The sequence below is a fragment of the Cricetulus griseus genome, chromosome 6, assembly GCF_003668045.3.
Source record: "Cricetulus griseus strain 17A/GY chromosome 6, alternate assembly CriGri-PICRH-1.0, whole genome shotgun sequence".
Taxonomy (NCBI): domain Eukaryota; kingdom Metazoa; phylum Chordata; class Mammalia; order Rodentia; family Cricetidae; genus Cricetulus; species Cricetulus griseus.
This window is the reverse complement of record NC_048599.1, coordinates 122,175,816-122,195,890: the sequence shown is the minus strand read 5'-3', so window position 1 is coordinate 122,195,890 and position 20,075 is coordinate 122,175,816. Positions and strand designations below refer to the sequence as shown.

General features: G+C 42.4%; 1 protein-coding gene across 2 annotated transcripts in view; it reads right to left on the bottom strand.

Moving 5' to 3' along the window:
• Neb (nebulin) overlaps positions 1-20,075 on the bottom strand; it is a 186,206-nt gene that overhangs the window by 17,264 nt on the left and 148,867 nt on the right. For both annotated transcript variants that reach the window (XM_035446826.1, XM_035446827.1), the window contains 19 exons: positions 18,085-18,189; positions 16,167-16,271; positions 15,675-15,779; positions 14,977-15,081; positions 14,776-14,886; positions 14,075-14,185; positions 13,773-13,874; positions 13,559-13,663; positions 11,412-11,522; positions 10,748-10,852; positions 10,021-10,125; positions 8,395-8,499; positions 5,557-5,667; positions 5,031-5,141; positions 4,376-4,489; positions 3,403-3,507; positions 2,530-2,634; positions 1,833-1,937; positions 1,109-1,201 (listed from right to left, as the gene is read on the bottom strand). In XM_035446826.1, the coding sequence (XP_035302717.1) occupies positions 1,109-1,201; positions 1,833-1,937; positions 2,530-2,634; positions 3,403-3,507; positions 4,376-4,489; positions 5,031-5,141; positions 5,557-5,667; positions 8,395-8,499; positions 10,021-10,125; positions 10,748-10,852; positions 11,412-11,522; positions 13,559-13,663; positions 13,773-13,874; positions 14,075-14,185; positions 14,776-14,886; positions 14,977-15,081; positions 15,675-15,779; positions 16,167-16,271; positions 18,085-18,189 (2,019 nt within the window). The remainder of the gene's footprint in view (positions 1-1,108; positions 1,202-1,832; positions 1,938-2,529; positions 2,635-3,402; positions 3,508-4,375; positions 4,490-5,030; positions 5,142-5,556; positions 5,668-8,394; positions 8,500-10,020; positions 10,126-10,747; positions 10,853-11,411; positions 11,523-13,558; positions 13,664-13,772; positions 13,875-14,074; positions 14,186-14,775; positions 14,887-14,976; positions 15,082-15,674; positions 15,780-16,166; positions 16,272-18,084; positions 18,190-20,075) is intronic.

The window sequence follows — 20,075 nt, the reverse complement described above, 5'->3', positions numbered from 1 at the left end:
TAGACCAGGCTGACCTCAGACTCAGAGATTCATCTTGTTTTGCCTCCTGAGTGGTAGGCTTAAAGGTGTGTGCCACCACACCCAGATTACCTTTTTCTTAGTTAAGTGCTTGCCATGCACTGTGGCGTTCTGTTTTGCAGTTTTGAGGCATCACAGCAAACAAGCATGGGTTATGTCCCTCTTTTTTTTTTTTTGTTTTTTTGTTTTTTCGAGACAGGGTTTCTCTGTGTAGCTTTGGAGCCTATCCTGGCACTCGCTCTGGAGACCAGGCTGGCCTCAAACTCACAGAGATCCGCCTGCCTCTGCCTCCTGAGTGCTGGGGTTAAAGGCATGCACCACCAGCACCCATCGTTATGTCCCTCTTTTCCAAGTTCACAGACATAAAATTTCATTCCATTGTATCTCTTAGCAACCTTAGCCGATGGCATCTTTACTTCTTACATGGAACGCTTTGACCTTTATACAGAAGAAGCACAGTGAAGTGCATTGGTTTATCTGCATGGTCAACATTGCTCCTCTTGCTCTTTGGGGCCATCACTAGTAAAATAAGGGCTGCTGAACACAAACATTGCAGTACTAAAATCTGGCAATGCAGACAGCAAGGAAGGACAGGTAGCATGCACTTCAGAATGTACTGAATGAATGCAAGAATCATGCCTTAGGTAGGATGAGATGGAAAGCCATGAAATCTATTGTATCAGAGAGAATAACTATTCTGGGATTTTGCTTTTAACATTTTTGGATCAAGATGGCTTGCGAGGCAACTGAGATTAGAGAATGCAAAAGGAGGAAGAGACCTCCTGCCCACCAGCATCTTTAGGTCCAACAGTCCATTTCATTAGGACATATGTAGCCACACATATGTCTTCAGAAAGGTGCATTCTTTGAAGTTGGTATGTTCTATTTTCTCATAAACCTCTGCTCTTCCTCTCTAACCTCATCTTCATGAGGCCTCCACCAGCATGTAGCATGTGGTGATGGCCATGCACAGAGACCTGTTTTTAGGTTGGATGCTGTTTCTGGTGACAGGTATAGAGTATGTCTGAGAAATCACTGATTTATCAAACTCAGGTTGAGAACAGAACAAATGACTCTGACATGTCCTTACCGAGCTAATGTGGTCCTGCGTTTGCTTCACTCTTAGCATCTCAGGGGTCTTTCCAATTGCTGTCCCCGGGGAGACATCCTCTTTATACAGAACCTGGGCATTCAGAATCAGGAGAATATTATACAGAAAGGAGGAAACCCTGGGCAGTGCCTGGAGAAAGACTAGCCCACATGGCTTCTGTGAAAACAAAGACACTACACACTGTTTTCAGGCAAGAGCTGAAGAATTGCTTCTGAAGTCCTATCAGCATCAAAACCCAAAGCCATATAGGCAAGGCCAGCCACTCGCCATCTTTTGAGAGTTCTCTTTAGAATACCACAGCATATTAATACAGGATGAGGAAAAACAAGAAAACATTAATTAAAAACCACAGAACTCCGTTAAAGAAATGCAAAGTCAGTCAGTTATTTTGTAGAGGGCTAATAAAAGAAAATCACATCACAGAGAAATCTACCGCCTTGGAACGAGACAACACGTGTTACTGTCTGAGTTACTATGTGAGATTAAAAGATATAAAGAGAAGAGTTATTTTGTTAGATTTAAGTTATCTCAAATGTTCTCAGGAATGACGATTTGGGAACAAAGTTTGGGCTGTTTTACCAAGGACCCACTACCATTAACTGGGCAAGTTAGAGGTTAATTGCCTGTGTGGGGCTCAAGTATCTTCTTAAAGAGAATGACATTGTTAGGTTAGCATTAGATGGAGAGTAAATAGTAAATGTACCGAGCTGAAATTCTTTTGGTTTTCTTTGACACGCAGTATTTCTGGCGTGTCTTGAACAACTGTAATTTTCCCTTTACTGTTTTTAAGGTCACACTGGTATTGGAGCTACGAAGAAAGAGCAAATATCCTGTTAAGATTCCAACATTGTCTGACACATTTTGTAATTGCTCTACATTGTGAATGGGAAGTTACAATTGTATATTAATGAAAGCCCATGCCAAAATAATCACAGTGTGATTGCCCAAAGTTGATTTTTTACTAAGACTTTTGTAGAGAAACTAATTTTAGTGATTGGGTGTTGCTAGAGACTTGCTGGGGATTGAACCTGGAGACTTACACCACATGAAGCATATGTTCTAACACCAAGCTATGTGTGTTCCCAGACACAGAACTCATTTTTAAAAACCTAAAATGTATAAAAAATTTTAAAAAGTATTTCTTGCTTAGATTTAGTTGGAGAAGGACATGTTAACCATAAAAAAGGATGGTAATAGTTTGTATTTGGTGACAAGAAGCCGCCTATTGAGCAGACGAGACTTTCATGCTCATTGGGACTAAAGGGCATGGGGAGACCAGAGAAGATTCATGTGTACTCCTCTGCCCCCATGGGATGCCACGTGTGTGTCCTCAAAGTCACCCCCGCTTAGCCTGCTGCCTGCCCCCCAGTAGGCTGGGCCTTAGTGGAACAGCAGCTTACAAGGCTGAAGTTCTTCTGGTTCTCACGGACTCTTTGCATCTCTGGAGTGTCCAGGACAGTCTCATAATACGACATGGACTTCTCTGCATCTTCCTTGTACTTTTTCTGGGAAAAGATTCCAAGAAACAGGGAGCATGAGTGCCATAGTTATGGAGGCTGGTAACCTGAAACAGCCCTTCCACATCAGCAGAAGGAAGGCTCTTTGCACCCTGTCCATGCAGGCACACCCTGGTCACCACCAGAGAGTACTAACATATGAAGAAATGTGTTGCTTTTTATATAGTTTTCGTATTTGTTTAATTTGACTTCTGAGACAGGATCTTGCTGTACAGCCTATATTGGCCTCCAGCCCTGCCCTCCCCAAGTGCTGAGATTACATGTACTTGCCGCCCCATCCGGCTTTCCTGCCTTTTGTCACTGGATTTGCAGGAATCCCTAAACTAGCCAGCCTGGGATGCCCCAGGTTGTGTGGTTCAAGTTGGTGACTCAATGGCAGCCATGAGTAGGTGGTCTACTTTGTGTCTTCCCCACGTACTCACACACCTTAAACCCACGTTATAACAGATGCTAAAATATTCATTATTGTGAGTTGTACTTCCGAAGTGCCCTGCAGTTCCTGGAACTTCCCTCTTGTTGGTTTGGGTTTCTTCTTCCAGTGTTTTGGCTAGAACCCAGGTCATCACACTTTACTACTGAGGTGCCCACACACAAAGCCTTCTTACAATCTATCTTTACATCTCATTCAGAAATCTCAATTCTGACTCAGATCTGCACTGTAAATAAAGGCCTTCTGCTCTGGCGGGGAAAACTGTGGGATTTGAAAACAATTCATTGGGAATTAGCAGGAAAACCTTTGGCCTCAGGAAATCCTACCTGGCTGGAAAGGTTCTTGACCTGCTGAGCATGAATGATCTCTGGGGTATCAACGACAGAAGTGAAATTGGCTTTTTCCATTTCTGCTGATTGCTTGTACTTAATCTGTGAAAGGACACCCAACAAACAGTTCAGTGAATGTTTACAACATGCAGAGCACTTATAGGCTTGGTTGAATTAAGAGCTGATCATACTTCTTCTTTTTTTTTTTTTAAATCTGTCATTCAATAACATCTCTTCCTGCAGTGGTTATAGTTTTTAAAGTTTTAAATTTATGTGTATGGGTGTTCTGCCTGTAGGCATGTCTGTGTACCACACTCGTGCCTGGTGCTTGTAAAGGCCAGGAGAGGATGTTAGATGTCCGGGAACAGGAGGTATAGAAGGCAGTGAGCTGCCTGGGAATCTACCCCAGGTCCTCAAGAGAAGCCAGTACTCTTAACCACAGAGCCACCTCTCCTGCTGTATTCATAGTTTTACATTAAAGAGTGAGATTCAGAAAAGCCTTGGCTATTGAAAGCCTTACTATCCACTTAGATGTAGGATGAGTATGGGCAATCAGGTGGTCAGAGTACAGCAGGGCTTGTTTGCATAAGACCTGACACTAGGGAGCCTCACACAACACTGGAGGCCTACAAAGATGTATTTTAAATTGAGGTCCAGAAGCAGGGGAAAAAGACCTCCCCAAATAATCTACTGGTGCGTGGATTCACTAAGAAACAAGGGTGTCAGAATCTGCCCCTGTTCCATGCAGTAAGTAATTGGGTCCCCAGCTTCTGCACTGTGTTCTAAATGCCCCCAGTAGTTGTAGACTTAGAAAGGCAGGCAGAAGCAGCCTGGCAGCAGGTCCCTGGGCCTTACGTTACATTTCACTGAGCAGATGCTCAAGGATGCTAAATGTTTAATGTCACTGTCAAACAAGTAAAATGACAGGATACTCTTAGGATCATGACTACCTTTTGGATAGAGCACTGACCTGGCTGGCGATGTCTGTAGCATTCTTGGCCCTCATAAAATCTGGAGTCTCATTGGCCATGGCATTCAAGCCTCTTCCTTTAACTTCCAGCTCCAGGTCTCGCTTATATTCTTTCTGCAGAAGAATTGTTTTTAAAAGGAAAAGGTCACTTGCCTTTCCTTAGTAGGTGGTAACAGTGCTGCATGAATAAAAATCCATATAACATGCCCCTTCAGAAGTAGTGTCTTTGCCAGCTACCTTTCCAGGACAGGATGGCATGCTTGTTCTTCCTGCTCTATGTATAGTGACATTAATCAAAGGAAGTCCATTAACACAGAACATAAATTTTAAATCTGGTTTGGTACATGATTAGGATTAAATTAGGTGCATACCATCCCAGTGTGGTGTAACCTTTTTATTTAAATGAGCATTGTGAGTACATCAAACCTAAGTCAAGTAATATTAGATACTAATTTGTTGTGACAACTGCTATAGACACATGCTGTTTGCATATCTACTCATCAGAAATTGACATGCATTTTTATTTAGCAGTTAATTATTCTGGATATAAAATCTGAAATGCAAAAATTATTTTTTTCTCTCCCTGGGTCTAACTTTCGAAGAATGAAGGTGCCATGTTAAATTACATGCATGCAGTAGTTGGCTATGGTCTTACCTCATTGAGGATTTGAGTGGCATTCTTTGCTCTCAGCATGTCAGGAGTGTCTTCCATTTCAGTGAGACCTCTCCCACGAATGCTTTCTTCTAGATCTTTCCTATACTCTTTCTATATGACAAAATAAAAACAAAAAAACCGACAAGAAATCCTGGGCTGCTCTCTTAGGCAAAGAGCCCCAAAACAAGCCAAAATAAATTAATGAATAAATAAAACAATTATTCCAATTTTTAACAGTTCCTGGTTGAGTAAGTAAATAGATGAGCCAATGTAGGGTGTATGGTTCACAGTTGATGTTAATTATTAAATACAAAACTAGAAGTTAATAGAATGCAAAGGTAGGCATGTTTTATTAGATAATCCATTTTAAAAATTAGAAGAATTAAAAGGGGCTATAGATTAGACAGTAGTACCAAACATGGGAACTCCACGGGACAGCCTGAGTGGGACCCAGGCAGGAGCACAGTGAGGAGTCATTAGTGTGATTATTGGGTGAAGAGGGAAGGGAGGACCAAGTAGCTACTACCTCGCTTGCTATTTTGGTTGCATGTCTGACATGTAACAAAGCTGGCGTGACCTCCAGGCCTGTCAGGTTTCTGCCTTTAATTGACTCTTCATAATCTTTCCTATATTCTTTCTAATATGAGTGGGAAGGAAAAACAAGAAAAACTGTTAGAATCCATATTTCAGTCCTAAGAAAAAAAGTTATACTTTCAGGGTTTGGCCTCTTAATCACAGTTCTAATGAGGGTAACACATTTAAAAGTGTCTCATTGTTTTGGAAATACTTTCCTGGCAGTCAATGGCTCAAAAAAAAAAAAACAAAAAACAAACAAAAAAAAACTGAAGTTCTTTGATGACTCTTCAAAGTCTAGCTAAGGTTGTGATTGAGCAGACACCAACCACAGAGGGAAGATGGATGGGGCCATCAAGTTAGAATCTACTCTCCCCCTGAGACTGTCCCATTTAATTTTTTATTTCTATTATTGTGGGTGATGTGTGAATGAGAGCATGGACACACATGTGCCACAGTACTTATGTCATGTGCATGTGTGGAAGACAGGGACAAGTTGTAGGAGTTCGTCTTCTTCTTGGGTCTTTTTTTTTTTTCCGGTTTTTCGAGACAGGGTTTCTCTGTGTAGCTTTGGAGCCTATCCTGGCATTCGCTCTGGAGACCAGGCTGGCCTTGAACTCACAGAGATCTGCCTGCCTCTGCCTCCCGGGATTAAAGGCGTGCGCCACCAACACCCAGCTCTCCTTGGGTCTTGTGGGTCTTCAAGATGGAACTCTGGTTGTAGGGCTTGTGCTGCAAGTCCTTTACATACTGAGCCATCATGCTGGTCTTGTCACACTTTAAATTTTACTTTATTATTTGTATGTGTATGGGAGTTTTGCTTGCTCAGGCCGGAAGGGGGTGTTGGATTCCCCAGGAACCGGAATTACAGTTGTGAGCTGCCATGTGGGTGCTCAGAATTAAACTGGGTCCTCTGGAAGAGTAGCCAGTGCTCTTAACCACTGAGCCATCTCAACAACTCCTCTACCACTAATTTTTTTTAAAGGGGATAAAATATTTTATTTCAGAATTTACAGCAGCTCCAGGGGATAGAATTAGAAGAGCCCAAGGGACTGAACCTGCATTGGCACTTCTCATCTTCATGATTTTTTATTTTGGAGATGTGACAGGCTGGCTTTGAACTCACAATCCTCTTGCATCAGCCTCCTGAGTGCTGATATTACAGTGTGCCACCACCCCTGTCCTGTCCTCCCTTTCCACCTCTTCATTTAGCAGTCAACATCTACTATGGTTCAGCACAAAGGCTCTGGTGTTGCAGTGCCAGGCATGGCCATGTCTGCATTACAGTCATGTAATGGGCTCAGGGAAGCAGTAAGGAGCTCATTGCCTATTATTTTAATTTCAGACTAGACTAGGTGAACAGTGAGGCTGGAGCATAGGAATCTGTGGTTCCATCCATGATTGAGAGAAAGGGTTATCTCCTCTTTTCTGATCCCTTTGGCATATAGTGTCACTCTCACAGAGACCAGGAATAGATGGTAGAAGCATGCTTTTGTGACTTTTCTTCATAGAGTTTTAAATCCCCACAAAAGTTTCAAGAGTATTACAAAGCATTCCAATAATGCTTAATTCAGATTCACCAATTCTTTGAACCTGTTTTAAACTTTCCATAACGTGCATTCCATATACCAGGAACATCCACAAACTACTTTTCTTAAAACACACACACACACACACACACACACACACACACACACACAAAACCACCAAAAAAAAAAAAAAAAAACAAAAATCACCGTTGTTATAGTTGGAGATAGGACTCACAGAGAAGAGGCAAACAAGATCCCCAAAGGCCCATTTCCCTATAAAATCCCATTTCCCCAATTATGGTTCAAAGTAACAAAAAGTATTTTAAAAATATCCCCACTTTTCGCATTTTGACTTGACTTTTTCATACATGTATATAATATACTTTGATTATATCTGTATCTGTCTCTTTATCTTTCTTTTCTCTCCTTCTTCCCTCCTGGTCTTCTTCACAAATAATGTTCTCTGTGCATTCATGTCCTTAAAAATAAAATCTGGGAGCCGGGTGTTGGTGGTGCACGCCTTTAATCCCAGCACTCCAGAGGCAGAGGCAGGCAGATCTCTGTGAGTTTGAGGCCAGCCTGGTCTCCAGAGCGAGTTCCAGGACAGCCTCCAAAGCTACACAGAGAAACCCTGTCTCAAAAAACCAAAAAATAAAATAAAATCTGGGTTCTGTAAATATAGGACATTTGTCCAAGTCTGGCTTATTTAACTTAACATGATGACCTCCAGAGTTCCATCCATTTCCCTACTAGTTATATGACTTCCTTCTGTATGGGTCAGTAGAACTCCACCGTGTATAAATTACATCACTTTTTCCATATCCATTCATCTATTGATGGGCAGATTGCCTAATGGGCTATAGTTAATACTGCCACAGTAAACATGGGTGTGCAGGCAGGGATCCCCACTTGCTTATCCCATTAAGTGGATAGCATGGCAAAGCACTAATGTACCTATGCAATGGGAACTTTTCATTCAGCAAAGAAATATCCAAACTGCATTCCATATAATGTTTTCATGTTTAGGAATAATTGTTTTCTAATTTTATGAGAATGTTTCCTGGAATGAAACATACTACTCAAAACATCTTAAAGAAAATAATTGTAGAATTTCTTCAGTGAGCAAGATTTTAGGCACCCTGGGTCACAAAGCTGTATGTCCTACTCCTTTGGGGTAACTGGAGGCTGGAAACGTTCCCAGGATAAGCCAGTGTTCACTGGTTGATGGTGCTGTCCTTGTGTGGTGTTTCTATAGAACTTACCCCACTCTGCATCTGCTGAGATTCTTTGGCAGTAATATATGTCGGAGTCTCAAAGTCAAGCATGGGCTTTCCTCGTTCTTTTTCATATTTTTCTTTGTATTTCACCTAGTGATGAGAAGGTCTGTTAAGTATCTCTCTGCTTGTCAATTCCTAGACCAACTTTATTTATGGACAGCAATTTACTTAATATTTTCCAAGACAGGTTAGGTTCTCACAATGTATCATAGACTAGCCTTGGACTCAAGGTCCTCTTGCTTCAGCTTCCCAAGTACTGGGATTATAGGAATGGGCCACTACTAAGCAAGGGAAAGGACTTTCATTTGACAAATTATGTCCAGTTGGCTTATCTCATTGCCATTTGAAAGACTTTCCTGGTGTTATAAACCTAAGAACTTTTAGTTGACACCTGGAGATGGGGTAAGGGTGGGGATGAGAATCAATGCTGTCTAAAAAGTACAATCTACAATGTTTAGATTTAATTTAGAGACAAAAAAGCAGTGGCAACAATCAGCTGACAGAAATACTGACATGCAGAAAATCTGACATACAGAAATACTGACATACAGAAATACTGACATACAGAAATACTGACATACAGAAATACTGACATACAGAAATACTGACGTACAGAAATGGTGCTTGGAGAAAACTGCCCATATATGAGGTTGGCCAAGATTTGCTATAGATATATGACTGCTTTGACAATAAATATTTCTGATTAAAAGCCCTAGTTCTTTCATAAGAGCTGTCATCAGAGACCTGTGGTCTCAATTGAATGGAAAACAAGTGAGGCTTTATAAGCAAATAACCTCTCCCTGGTTGTCACTCTATATTTAACTATTTACTATAAATTGGCATGGAGAGGAAAACTATTTTACAGCTGGACTGAATCACTTAAACGACATTATCAAATAAAATTACCTCCTCCTCCTCCTCACAAGATGCTAGGGAGTCATATAAACAGAATGTCTCACAGGGGAGAGACAGAGACAGAAAGACAAAAAGACCCTACCACACACAACCTTAATGTCATTGCTCAGCTCAGCTCTCTTGGTTGTGATGGGACACTGGGAGAGGACACACACTGCTTTACACAGGATGTGGGAGCATTTATAATAACTTAGCCCTCTGGATACTACCCCGAGGGGACCCATAATGGTGATTTTTGTGCTAGCAAGGCCATGTTAATAGTAAGTTCTTTTTTCCTTGGAAAAAAATTACAATACCCAGAGCCTCTGCCAGTGCTAGATCTGATCATGTTACGTGTCTAGTGAAAACCTACCCTGAATTCCCTGTCATCTACTGGTCTTTTCTGACTTGGGACACAGACTGAGGGGCACATCAGGGTTACAGCACAGGGTTTGTCTCTCTGGGAAGCTAACTGTCATGCTTCCAGTCCTGCTAACCTGAGTAACAAACAGTACAGCATGTATATTTTCTATTATATACAAATACTGTTAATACTCTAATCTCAAAATGTTACTAAATTCAAAGCCCCAGTTCCCGTGAGTATTTTCTCAAATAATGCTTATTGAAAGCCTCATTCCTAAAGTGGACTTGATACTGCTTATTGATAGTGTGGGTGAAAGGAAACTGGCTGTGGGCAAGCCATCTGAATGGACTTACTATACTCTGCAGCTCCGTGGCTTCTTTGAGGTGAAGCTGCTCCAGGTTGTCAGGTATTGTGTGGTAGTGGCCTTTGCTCTTCTCATAGTTCTTTTTGTACTGATACTGGGGGGAAACGACACAAACACATCAATGGGAAGGCTCCACAATGTCTCAGTTTTTCCTTTTTAGCTGTTTGAGGGCCGGCATATGGTACATGCCTTTAATCCCAGTACTCAGTGGCAGAGGCCTGCCTGTGTCCAGAGCCAATCAGGTTTACACTGCAAGCTCCAGGCCAGCCAGGTCTACATAGAGACCCCGAGCCCCAAAGAAAAAGATTACAACGGTTGGATAGGTAGAGCTCCATGTTTCTAATACCAGAGGCAAACACAACACTGATGTGGCTGTTTCTACGTAGGCGTCATTGAAAGTGAGAGGCTGTTTTAAAAGATTCTTTTACATCCTTACAAGGACTAGAACTTTGTTGTTGTTGTTATTTGTTTTTCTCCTGAGCATCGAACCTCGCAAAAAAACATCCCCAACCCAAATAGAGGCAGTTTTACATTCTAAGAGGCATCGTAGTTGATGCACAATTGTAGATTAATGTCATTTGGAGGCATGTCATCAAATAGGGATTTTGTAGTAAATGTAGTGTATCAGTATCGGAGAGGAGGCCTAGAGCTCAGAGGAGGAAACGATCTGCAAATGGCTGAAAGGAATACTTTCCAGAACCAATGACGGAGCTTACAGAACTGGCAAGCTGGCTTGTATTCAGGACATGATGCATAATCAGAGATTCCTTCATGTCAGTCACAGGCTTGTGCAGCTTCTTCAGGTCAGCCTTATATTTAACCTAGTGGTAAGGGAGGAAAAACTGGCAATCACATAAATAGAAAACAGAAAAACAGCACTAAGGGAAATGACAGGAAGAGATATCTCTGAGAAATGAATGCTGGGGATGGCTGTGAGGGAAAACCACTCTGCACAGTGCCAAAAAAGCAGAAATGACCCGAGTCCATCACTAGGTAAATGGATATCATCAACAGAAGTGTGGCATATTGGAATATTAGAATACTGCAAAGTTTCCCAGCCATAAAATGGAATGCAGTGCTAATTAATGCCACACTATCGTGGGAACCTTGAAATGCTACACTAAATAAAGTAAGACACAGACATTGTAGAAGTCCATTTATATGGCATTTGTAAATTAGGCAGAATCATGCAGACATAAGAGGATACCAGGAGCTAAGGGAAGTAAGGGTTGCTTAATGGTTTTCTTTGGGGGTAATTAAAGGGCTTTGGAAATAGTGGTGGTAATTGGAGAACACTGTGGAAGGATTAATGCTCCTTAAATACAATTAAAATGGCCAACGGTAGTATGCTATACAATTCACCACAACTAAAAAACATACCTCACTTGCAAGGTTGTTAGCATCTTTCATAGTTTTGTAGAGCTGGCTGTCTTTTGGGTTGTATTTTGGTGTCTTACCCTTCTCTTTGTCAAAATTTTCTCGGTATTTAACCTAACAACAAATGCAAACATCCAGATTATTCCTGAGCATCTGGTAGGGAAATGTAAATAGTAGTGAAAATGGCTGTGTTACAAATGATCAAACAATTTGTTACCCCATGGGGTAGTTTTAAGAGTATAAGGGAATACTGCCAACAGCAGCACAGGGCAACAGACAATCAGGGGTAGAATCAAGTGATGTAGGACAGTATTGACTTTGCTCATTGCATTATCTGGAGGCATCAACAGCAACCTCTTGCTAATGTAAGTCAATACTAAGCAGCAAAAGGATTTGAATTTACATAGGATTTACAGGCCACTCAATGTTCCAAAATTGTAAGTTTTTCAAAGTTTCAACATCAAAATAATTTGATAACTGTATAACTTGGAAATTTTAAAAACATTAAGAATGTTTTATGTTTGTAAGGTCTTGATCTTATGTTTTGATCTAAGTGGTTATATGATTCCATTAATTTACAATAAAATATTGAATAGAACATTTAAATAGAAGTATGGGGACTCTTGGAGTTGTTCTGTTCTAGATTCCTTGAGAGGCATGTGCATAGGTTTATCAGGTTAGAGTTCATGGCTCCTGGTGCACTATGTGCCTTTTAATTCCTGAGAAACGGAGGCACTTCCTCAGGCAGTGAAGCATTTAGTGTCTCTGTGTTCCCTAGAAGTCAACGAGGCATACAGATGTTTGGCTGGACATTTAGTCTTAGACATTAATCTTGTATACCCTGTATGGCTTGCAAATGTCATTGCATCCTGGCAACTACAATTGTATTGATCCTAAAAAACATCCATTATTTCTGATAAATGTATAAAAAATCTGATGGCTTGCAAGAAACTTGTCACAGCCTCAGTCTTGCTATGACCCCTGTAATCCATGCCTGATTAAGATTCATTTCCTATTGGCCCTATCAGGTAACCTTGGCTGGGTCACTTACATATAAGATCTTAAAAATCATACTTGTTGTTTGAAGTCATCTGAACCTTTTGTCTTAATAATTCCAACTTGTTTTCCTATTTTATAACTTGATATTATTGCTTTATAATATCATGTTTGGTATTTCTGGAGGTTGGAATACAACAATTACACGAATATCAAACCTATTTCTTTAAACAAATATTTGGAGATAATGGACAGTGAAGAAGGTAAAGACAGGATTTCCAAACTGGAGGAGAAAGAAGGTATTTTTGACCTGAAGTCAGAGAGCTGGTGTTAGACTACAGCTCCCTGGGATGAACTTTGAAAACTGGTGTAAACTTGGAGGCACTGTAGAGAAATTAGGGAGTACATAGCAGTTGGCTTTGGTCAACACATTTCTGAGTCTGTCTTCTCAATAATACGAAGTCTACTGAGATGAAGCATTCACCCCAACACCCTGTGTGTACCTTGATCAAGCACTCATCATACCAGATTGCCATTATTTAACTACGGAGACAAGTACCCCATGACACTTGCTCACCCCTAATCAGAGATGCCTAGCTGGGGCACTTAATAGCAGTGTGTCAAATGGAAGAATAAAAGTTCTTTTACACAGTTGGGTTTTAACAGTTAGAAATTCATGACTGCTACACAGCACCAAGTCTCTCATAGGTAACCCAAGTAGAAAGCAGACCTGGATATAAATTCTACTGCCTGGGAAGAGGCTCTCTTTGTTCCATGAGAGCAGTTAAATACACAGGCAGCTAGGTGCATACCTATAAACAGAGATGTGGAAGATTGGAAAGCCTGGTTTGGTTAGCAGGAGATGAGTCAAGGTCTCAGTACTTTGCAAAGTGCTACAGTGCAACTTAAGACCCCATGTCCATTTTAGTTATTGATACTGTTCTTTCTAGGAAACGCTTTTTAAACTTTTCTTTATTAACTTTTTTTAATTTAAACTTTTCTCATTTTACGTACCAGTCTCAGTTCCCACTCCTTCCCCTCCTCCCACTCTCCCCACCTTACCCCCATCCCATCCACTCCTCAGAGAGGGTAAGGCTTGGGAACCACTTCTTCCTGTATGGTTTTTAAAAATCTCATACTGCCTTTTTCATTACCTGGCTGCTCAGCTTGGCTGCCTTCTTGGCCATCTCAATGTCTGGGCGGCCAAGCATACTTAACCCATGGCTGCCTTCCTTGCGGTGCTTGGCTCTGTACTCCACCTGTGTCAGAGAAAACAGAAATGGGCAATGTGGTCATGGTGGCACACACCCTGTTCTTCTTGTTCACAGTAGCCATTGAGTGCCAGGGACATTTTAATGACACTCTTACCTCACTGGCCTGCTTGGCTGCCTGGGTAGCCTTCTTGATGTCTGGCCGATCAGCCACTGTGGTATAATGCAGATTCTCTTTGGCATCTTTCTTATAAGCAACCTTTATTGGGGAAGGGAAATGCTTACAACTTCAAAACATACTCACCCAATACAAATGACAGATATGTAAATAAAAGCAAGCCAATGTCCACCACTGTGCTTCTAAAACCACCAGATAGAGAAATCACTAGAGCAGGACCACACACTCATTTGGTATCCACAGCATCAAGTGAGCCTCATGGGATGCTGAGGGGAACTTACATCACTCTGCTTCTTGGCCACTTCCATGGCATGCTTCACTTCTGGAGGCTCTTGCATGATGGAGTAGTTGGACTTGCCTTTCTCTTTGACAAACTTCTTTTTGTAATTTGTCTAAATGGTATCAGAATTACTCATGTGAGCAGAGGAAGGTGAGATAAAGACTTAGTTGAAGAATCTGAGAAGATATCCAGGAAAATCCCCATCATGGTGCCACTTGGACCTTTGATCTCTGGGTCATATTCTACTTCCTCCTCATCTTTTCTCTATTGGAACCAACACCAGAACCATCCGGCAAGCTTTAGAGAACCAAACTCAAGCATACATGCTTCCTCCTAATTCTTACCTTTAAAATATATGAGTCATAGGCTATAAGAGCAGGATGCAGTGAGCAGAGATTACTGAGATGCACAAAATGATCTTAGCTCTGAAACAGTTAATGACAGCAGAGGCCTTCTTGATTGGCATCATTAACATTAGTTATGTCTTCTACTACTAGATGTGCTATGAAGCAAAGCCTACATCTGTCACAATTGCCACAATTGGGATACCAATACACTTTTAAAAACTAGAGTTTAGGATTCTTATACAAGTACTCAGGTTAAGGGTACGGATACATAAAAGGAAGCATTTGTAAGCTAGAAGGTGGCAGTTTTTGACCTGATTCAAAGTTGCCATCAAGAGCTCTGCAGCTGGCCACTTACATCACTGACGTGCTTGGTCACTGCCTTGACATGAACTGTGTCCCGGGTCTCTGGCAGTGTTGTGTATGAGCCCTGGGCCAGGTGCTTCTTGACATGGTCCTTGTACTTGTTCTGCAGGAATCCACAAAGAGCTTGTTAAGGACTCTACTTGGAGCCTCAGCCTGCTACGGAAGTGAAGCATATGGACTGTGGGTGGGTTACCTCAGACACCAGATTGCTGACAGTCTTTGCCAAGAGGATTTGCGGGGTGTCAGGTACAGCATGACATGTTCCTCTTTCCTTAACGTGTTTCTCTTTGTATTTCAGCTGAGGGAGTGGAAAGGGGGGAGGCATTTCTTTACTTTCTTTGAGTATCTTGAACATTTTCAATTGCCCCCCCCAAATCCCTCAACAATAGCTGAGAGAATAACACCATCGAGGCACACAGTCAAGGATTTGATGCACATTCAATGGGTTTTTCCTGACAGTTATCAAGTTGGGGTTTTAATAAGGATGGAAATTTCACAGTGCATCTATGCCTTTTAGTTCAAAGCATTCTCAAATAAGCCATCTGACTCCCATTAGGCCTGGAAACACGATCTCTCTTCCTTTACAGATGTGGAAAGTACATGGTAGGAAATGTAGGATCCCACAGAAAAGAGACTTAAGATCTGGGACGGAATCCAGCCACACCTCCCAATTCCTAGTCTGTACTGTGTGTGAACTGCTGGTTGCAGTATGAGCCAAGAACAATCCTGGGCTCAACATTGCTGATACCATTGAGGGCAGGACCATGTGTCAGGATCCCAGCCAAGCTCCTACAGCAATGACTTCTGTCCTGTCCTGAATATTTCTGGGGACTACTGCTGTAAATAATGGCTTTGAGTCAGGGTAGACACTGTATAAGGCTGGATACTTACATCACTTTCTATTAAGGAGTTCCTGAGGGCCAGCACCATGTCCTTATCGTCAGTGACAGAAAGCTTGCAGCCCTTGAGAAACTCTCGGTCCAGCTTATATTCAAACTGTGATAGAAGACAGCAGAGCAAAAGGTCATTGATTTAACCAGATGGGGGGAGGTCTTTAAAAGGGAATAATCATTCCCAAAGTAAAGGGAGGGGCTTCTTGGCCCTTCACTGCTACCCGCATGCTAGATTCATCCCTTCTAGCCCAGGGGCCAGGATCAGCACCAGGATTCAGCTCTCCCAGCCAACCCCTCTCTAGCTTCAGGTCTCCGAGCCCTCAATGCTGGGCCCAGTTGTCAGGGGAACATGCTCAACAGCCAGGTTGGTTTCATGAACTTGCTTCTCCCTTCAAACTTCCTTCTACTTGGACCTCAAATTCGAGGGGTCAGGGAGAAGTGCCCTGACAGTGCATATCCAAAACGGCTGCATGTTTGTCTCCTGTCTTACATCACTTTGCTGTAAGGATGACTTGGCAGCCTGGATGAAGTCAGGTCGGTCAGGTGTCCACTTCCAGTAGGCTTTGTTGGCTTCATATTGCTTCTTATAGTCCAGCTGTTTTGAATGTGACAGAAAGACAGCACTCAGCCTGAGATTACAAATACATACAATGCACAGGGGGACTCTTGCAGGTTAACATGCAGCAAATCATAGCTCATGGAACCCTCATGAAACTGTCTGTGCTCTGTGCAGCTTGTCAGCCACTCAGTTCATCTATTGACACCCTTTGCCTCCAAATTAGTGTTTAAGCTTTGAAATACCTCCAGATGAAATGATTCTACAATCTACCTCAACTGCCTGTCCACCTGCCTGTTCAAGGCTTTCCTTTCTAAGAGTTGCTGTGGTCAGCTAAACACTGAGCCGAACTCCTGTAATCCAGTTGCAGAGAGGGAGAAGTGATGAGCAAAGGGGTCAAGACCAGGCTGGAGAAACCCACAGAAACAGCTGATCTGAACAAGGGGGAGCTCTTGGACCCCAGACTGATGGTTGGGAAACTAGCAGGACTGATCCAGACCCCCTTGAACATGGGTGTCAGTGAGGAGGCCTGGGCAATCTATGGGGCCTTTGGTAGTGGATCAGTATTTATCCCTAGTATATGAATGGACTTTGGGAGCCCATTCCACATAGATGGTTACTCTCTCAGCCTAGACACACGGGGGTGGGCCTAGGCTCTGCTCCAAATTATATGACAGACTTTGAAGATCCCCCATAGAAGGCCTCACCCTCTCCGGGGAGCAGAAAGGGGATAGGATAGGGGGTAGGTGCAGGGCAGGGGAGGAGGGAACTGGGATTGACATGTAAAACAATCTTATTTCTAATTTAAATAAAAAATAAGAAAAAAAAGAGTTGCTGTGTTCATGGTGTCTCTTCACAGCAAGAAAAATCCTAACTGGGACAGTCATCCTTAAGAGACCTGCCAGCTCCTATGGCACCTTAGTTTACTGACTCTAGTAAATGGATGCTTCTGGAATGAATGAGAATCAGATGGATTACTAAGGTTTCCTGACACTGTTTATATGTTTTTAAAAGTTGGTGCCCATCTAATTCATGGGTGAGACTTTAGGATGCTCCAGCTCAAGAAACGCATCAATGCAGGGAAGATCTATGCAAGTGGAAGGCCCAGACAATGACCTAATGGCAGTTAGAAACTATGCTTTCTCCTTCAGAAGCAGATACTGGAGCTTAGGGCAAGAGGAGAGCACAGGCAAAGAGTTGAAGAAGCTAAAGCACTTCCCAAAAATGCAGCCTTCATTTCAGAATTAACTTCCGGGTATCAGCTGCTCACAAAGGCTAAGTATAGATATAACGTGTGACCTAGGTGAGGCCACCCTTGCTCTTCTTCATGAAGAGCAGAAGGAGCATTTACTTTTTAATATCATTCACCACTCATTCTCCTGGAGCTGAGTTATTCATCTGGCCAGATAGAGCTTCGTCTCATGAAGAGATGAGAAAGGCCCCATGTTTGCTGAAGTGAATAAATCCCTACCGCTCTAGCCACAGTTCAAATGGCAAGCCCAGCAATCTCCAAAACTCATGTTGAGGTTTTACTGCCACTGTGATGACAGGAGGAGTTGAGACCTTCAGTAGGCCATGTGGTGATGAAGGTAGAGCCTGCAGGAGCACTGCTGCTCATGCTACAGGAGTGTGCTAGTTATGGCTCAGTCTTTCCCACTTGCTCTCCTGCCCTCTGCTTTCTGTCATGGGATAACGCCGCAAGAGAAGCCATGGCAGATATACACATCACACTTTTGACCTCTGTATCTCTAGAACTTAAGTCAATTTCTGTAAGTTACCCAGTCACAGGTATTCTAGTACAGCAGCAAAAAGAGACTAAGGTTGGCTTGGGGGGAAAAGTCTTGGAACTTACATTGGTGTTGACTTTGTAGGCATCTTTAGCTGCTTTGATATGAACAGCATCTGGCTTGATGGTACAGTTAGATTTGTTTCTTTGGTAAACTTCCTTATATTTCAGCTGTGAGAGGAAACGGCGACAGGGTTAGTTTTTTTCCTAGGAAGTTAGCTAAACATTTTAAAAATGGAGAAACTAAAACTGTGATGGCAGCACTCGATGTTCCCTCTGAGAGTATTTTGTCAAACCCTGCCGCAGAGAGAAGATGCAGCTCTGAGGAGATGGACCTTCTTACTCATATCAGAACACACTGAGTGTGGTCAGCCGTGTGGCCACAGGGCTGGCATGGGCCAGAACAGTGAGCTGGCTGCTCTTCACGTGCCGTTTATCTTCCTGCATCAGGAAAGCCTGGTGCAGACATCCTGAAAACAGTCCTCTAGGAGGCTGTTAGGCCTGTCCTACTCCTGTGCACCTACTGTCCTTCCTGCTCTCTCTCACAGCATAGCTGTTTACTTGTCTAGCTCTCTGAACCTCTTCAGAACAAAGCTTCTGTACCAGTTCTTGTCTCCTACCTGGTGACCAGCACATAAAAAACTCAAAGGTCCTCTCATCACAGCTGCTGGTCTACAGCCGTACCTCATGAGTTTGGGTAACTGGACTGAATAGGGGAAGCCTAACAAGTAGTTCCTCTGTCTTGAGTCTGGAACTTCTAGCTCCCTTTACTTTTGTTTTCCCTGAATTTCATGTCCCTAGAATGCAATCTGGTCATTTTCACTTGTCAGGGAAGGATCCCAGGTGCCATATGATTAAGGTAGAGTGAACGTCTCAAAGACAAGGAACCGTGTAGGGCTTACATATTTACCACAAGAACCATTGCATTCTGGGCTTGTCTACAGACCTACTGCATTGATCAGGACTTCAGGAGGAAATCCTAGAAATTAGTACTTTCATCAGTGCCCAACCTCAGTATATTCTAATAAGCATTTGAGGAAATAGATAGAGAAATGCCTCAATTTTATGCAGGGAGCTCTCTTATCAGCTTGACCAGATGAGTACTTATGATCACATTGCAAAGATGCTCTGTAAACAGTTACACCTTCCCAACCAATGTACTGAATATTCAAGTATTTTTCATGGTGTCTCATAGGCAACAGTATGGCACATTTATTCATCTACCAGTGACCCCTGAGCACAGCAATAATCAAGGTTTTAGGATGGGGATTGGGTGCAGCTGCCTCAGCTCATACACACACACAAACACACACACACACACACACACACACACACACACACACACACACACACACACACATACATACATACGCACACATACATGCGTATATGTGCATATATGTGTGTGTATGTATGTATATGTTTGTGTGTGTGTGTGTGTGTGTGTGTGTGTGTGTGTGTGTGTGCGTGCACGCCCAGATGTGTACATAACCACAGAGTTATTTAAAATATTGAGTCTATGTGAGGCATGTTCGTCATGCTGCTTGGGGGGGCCCGAGGTAGGGGAATCACTGTGAGTTCAAGGCCAGGCTGGGCTAGAAAGTGAGCTCCAGGCCAGTCTGGGCTGCAGAAACTTAAACATTTTAAAAATAATAGTGCATCTTTTTTTTTTCAATGAAAATGATGGTGGTTTCCAATTAAAAACCAAAACAAAAATCTTGTTTTGGTTTGGCTTATTTTGAAACAGATCTTGATATGTAGCCCTCCCTGGCCTCAAACTAGCAAACCTCCTGTCTAGCTTCCCAAATGGTAGGATTATAGGCATGAACTTTCATGCCTACCTAAAGCCAAGTATTTGAAAATTTATGAATACAAATTCTCCTGAAATTCAGAGTGTGAGAACACGAGTTTGCTTTTCTTGGGGAAGATAAGGCTGATAGAGTGATTTTGGCACATGCATCACACTGTACTTTTATTTTCACAATGGCCTCAGTGACATCTCTTCCACATGCTGGCCTGCGACGTGGCTTTGCTGTGTGCTCATTCAGAGTTGGTGA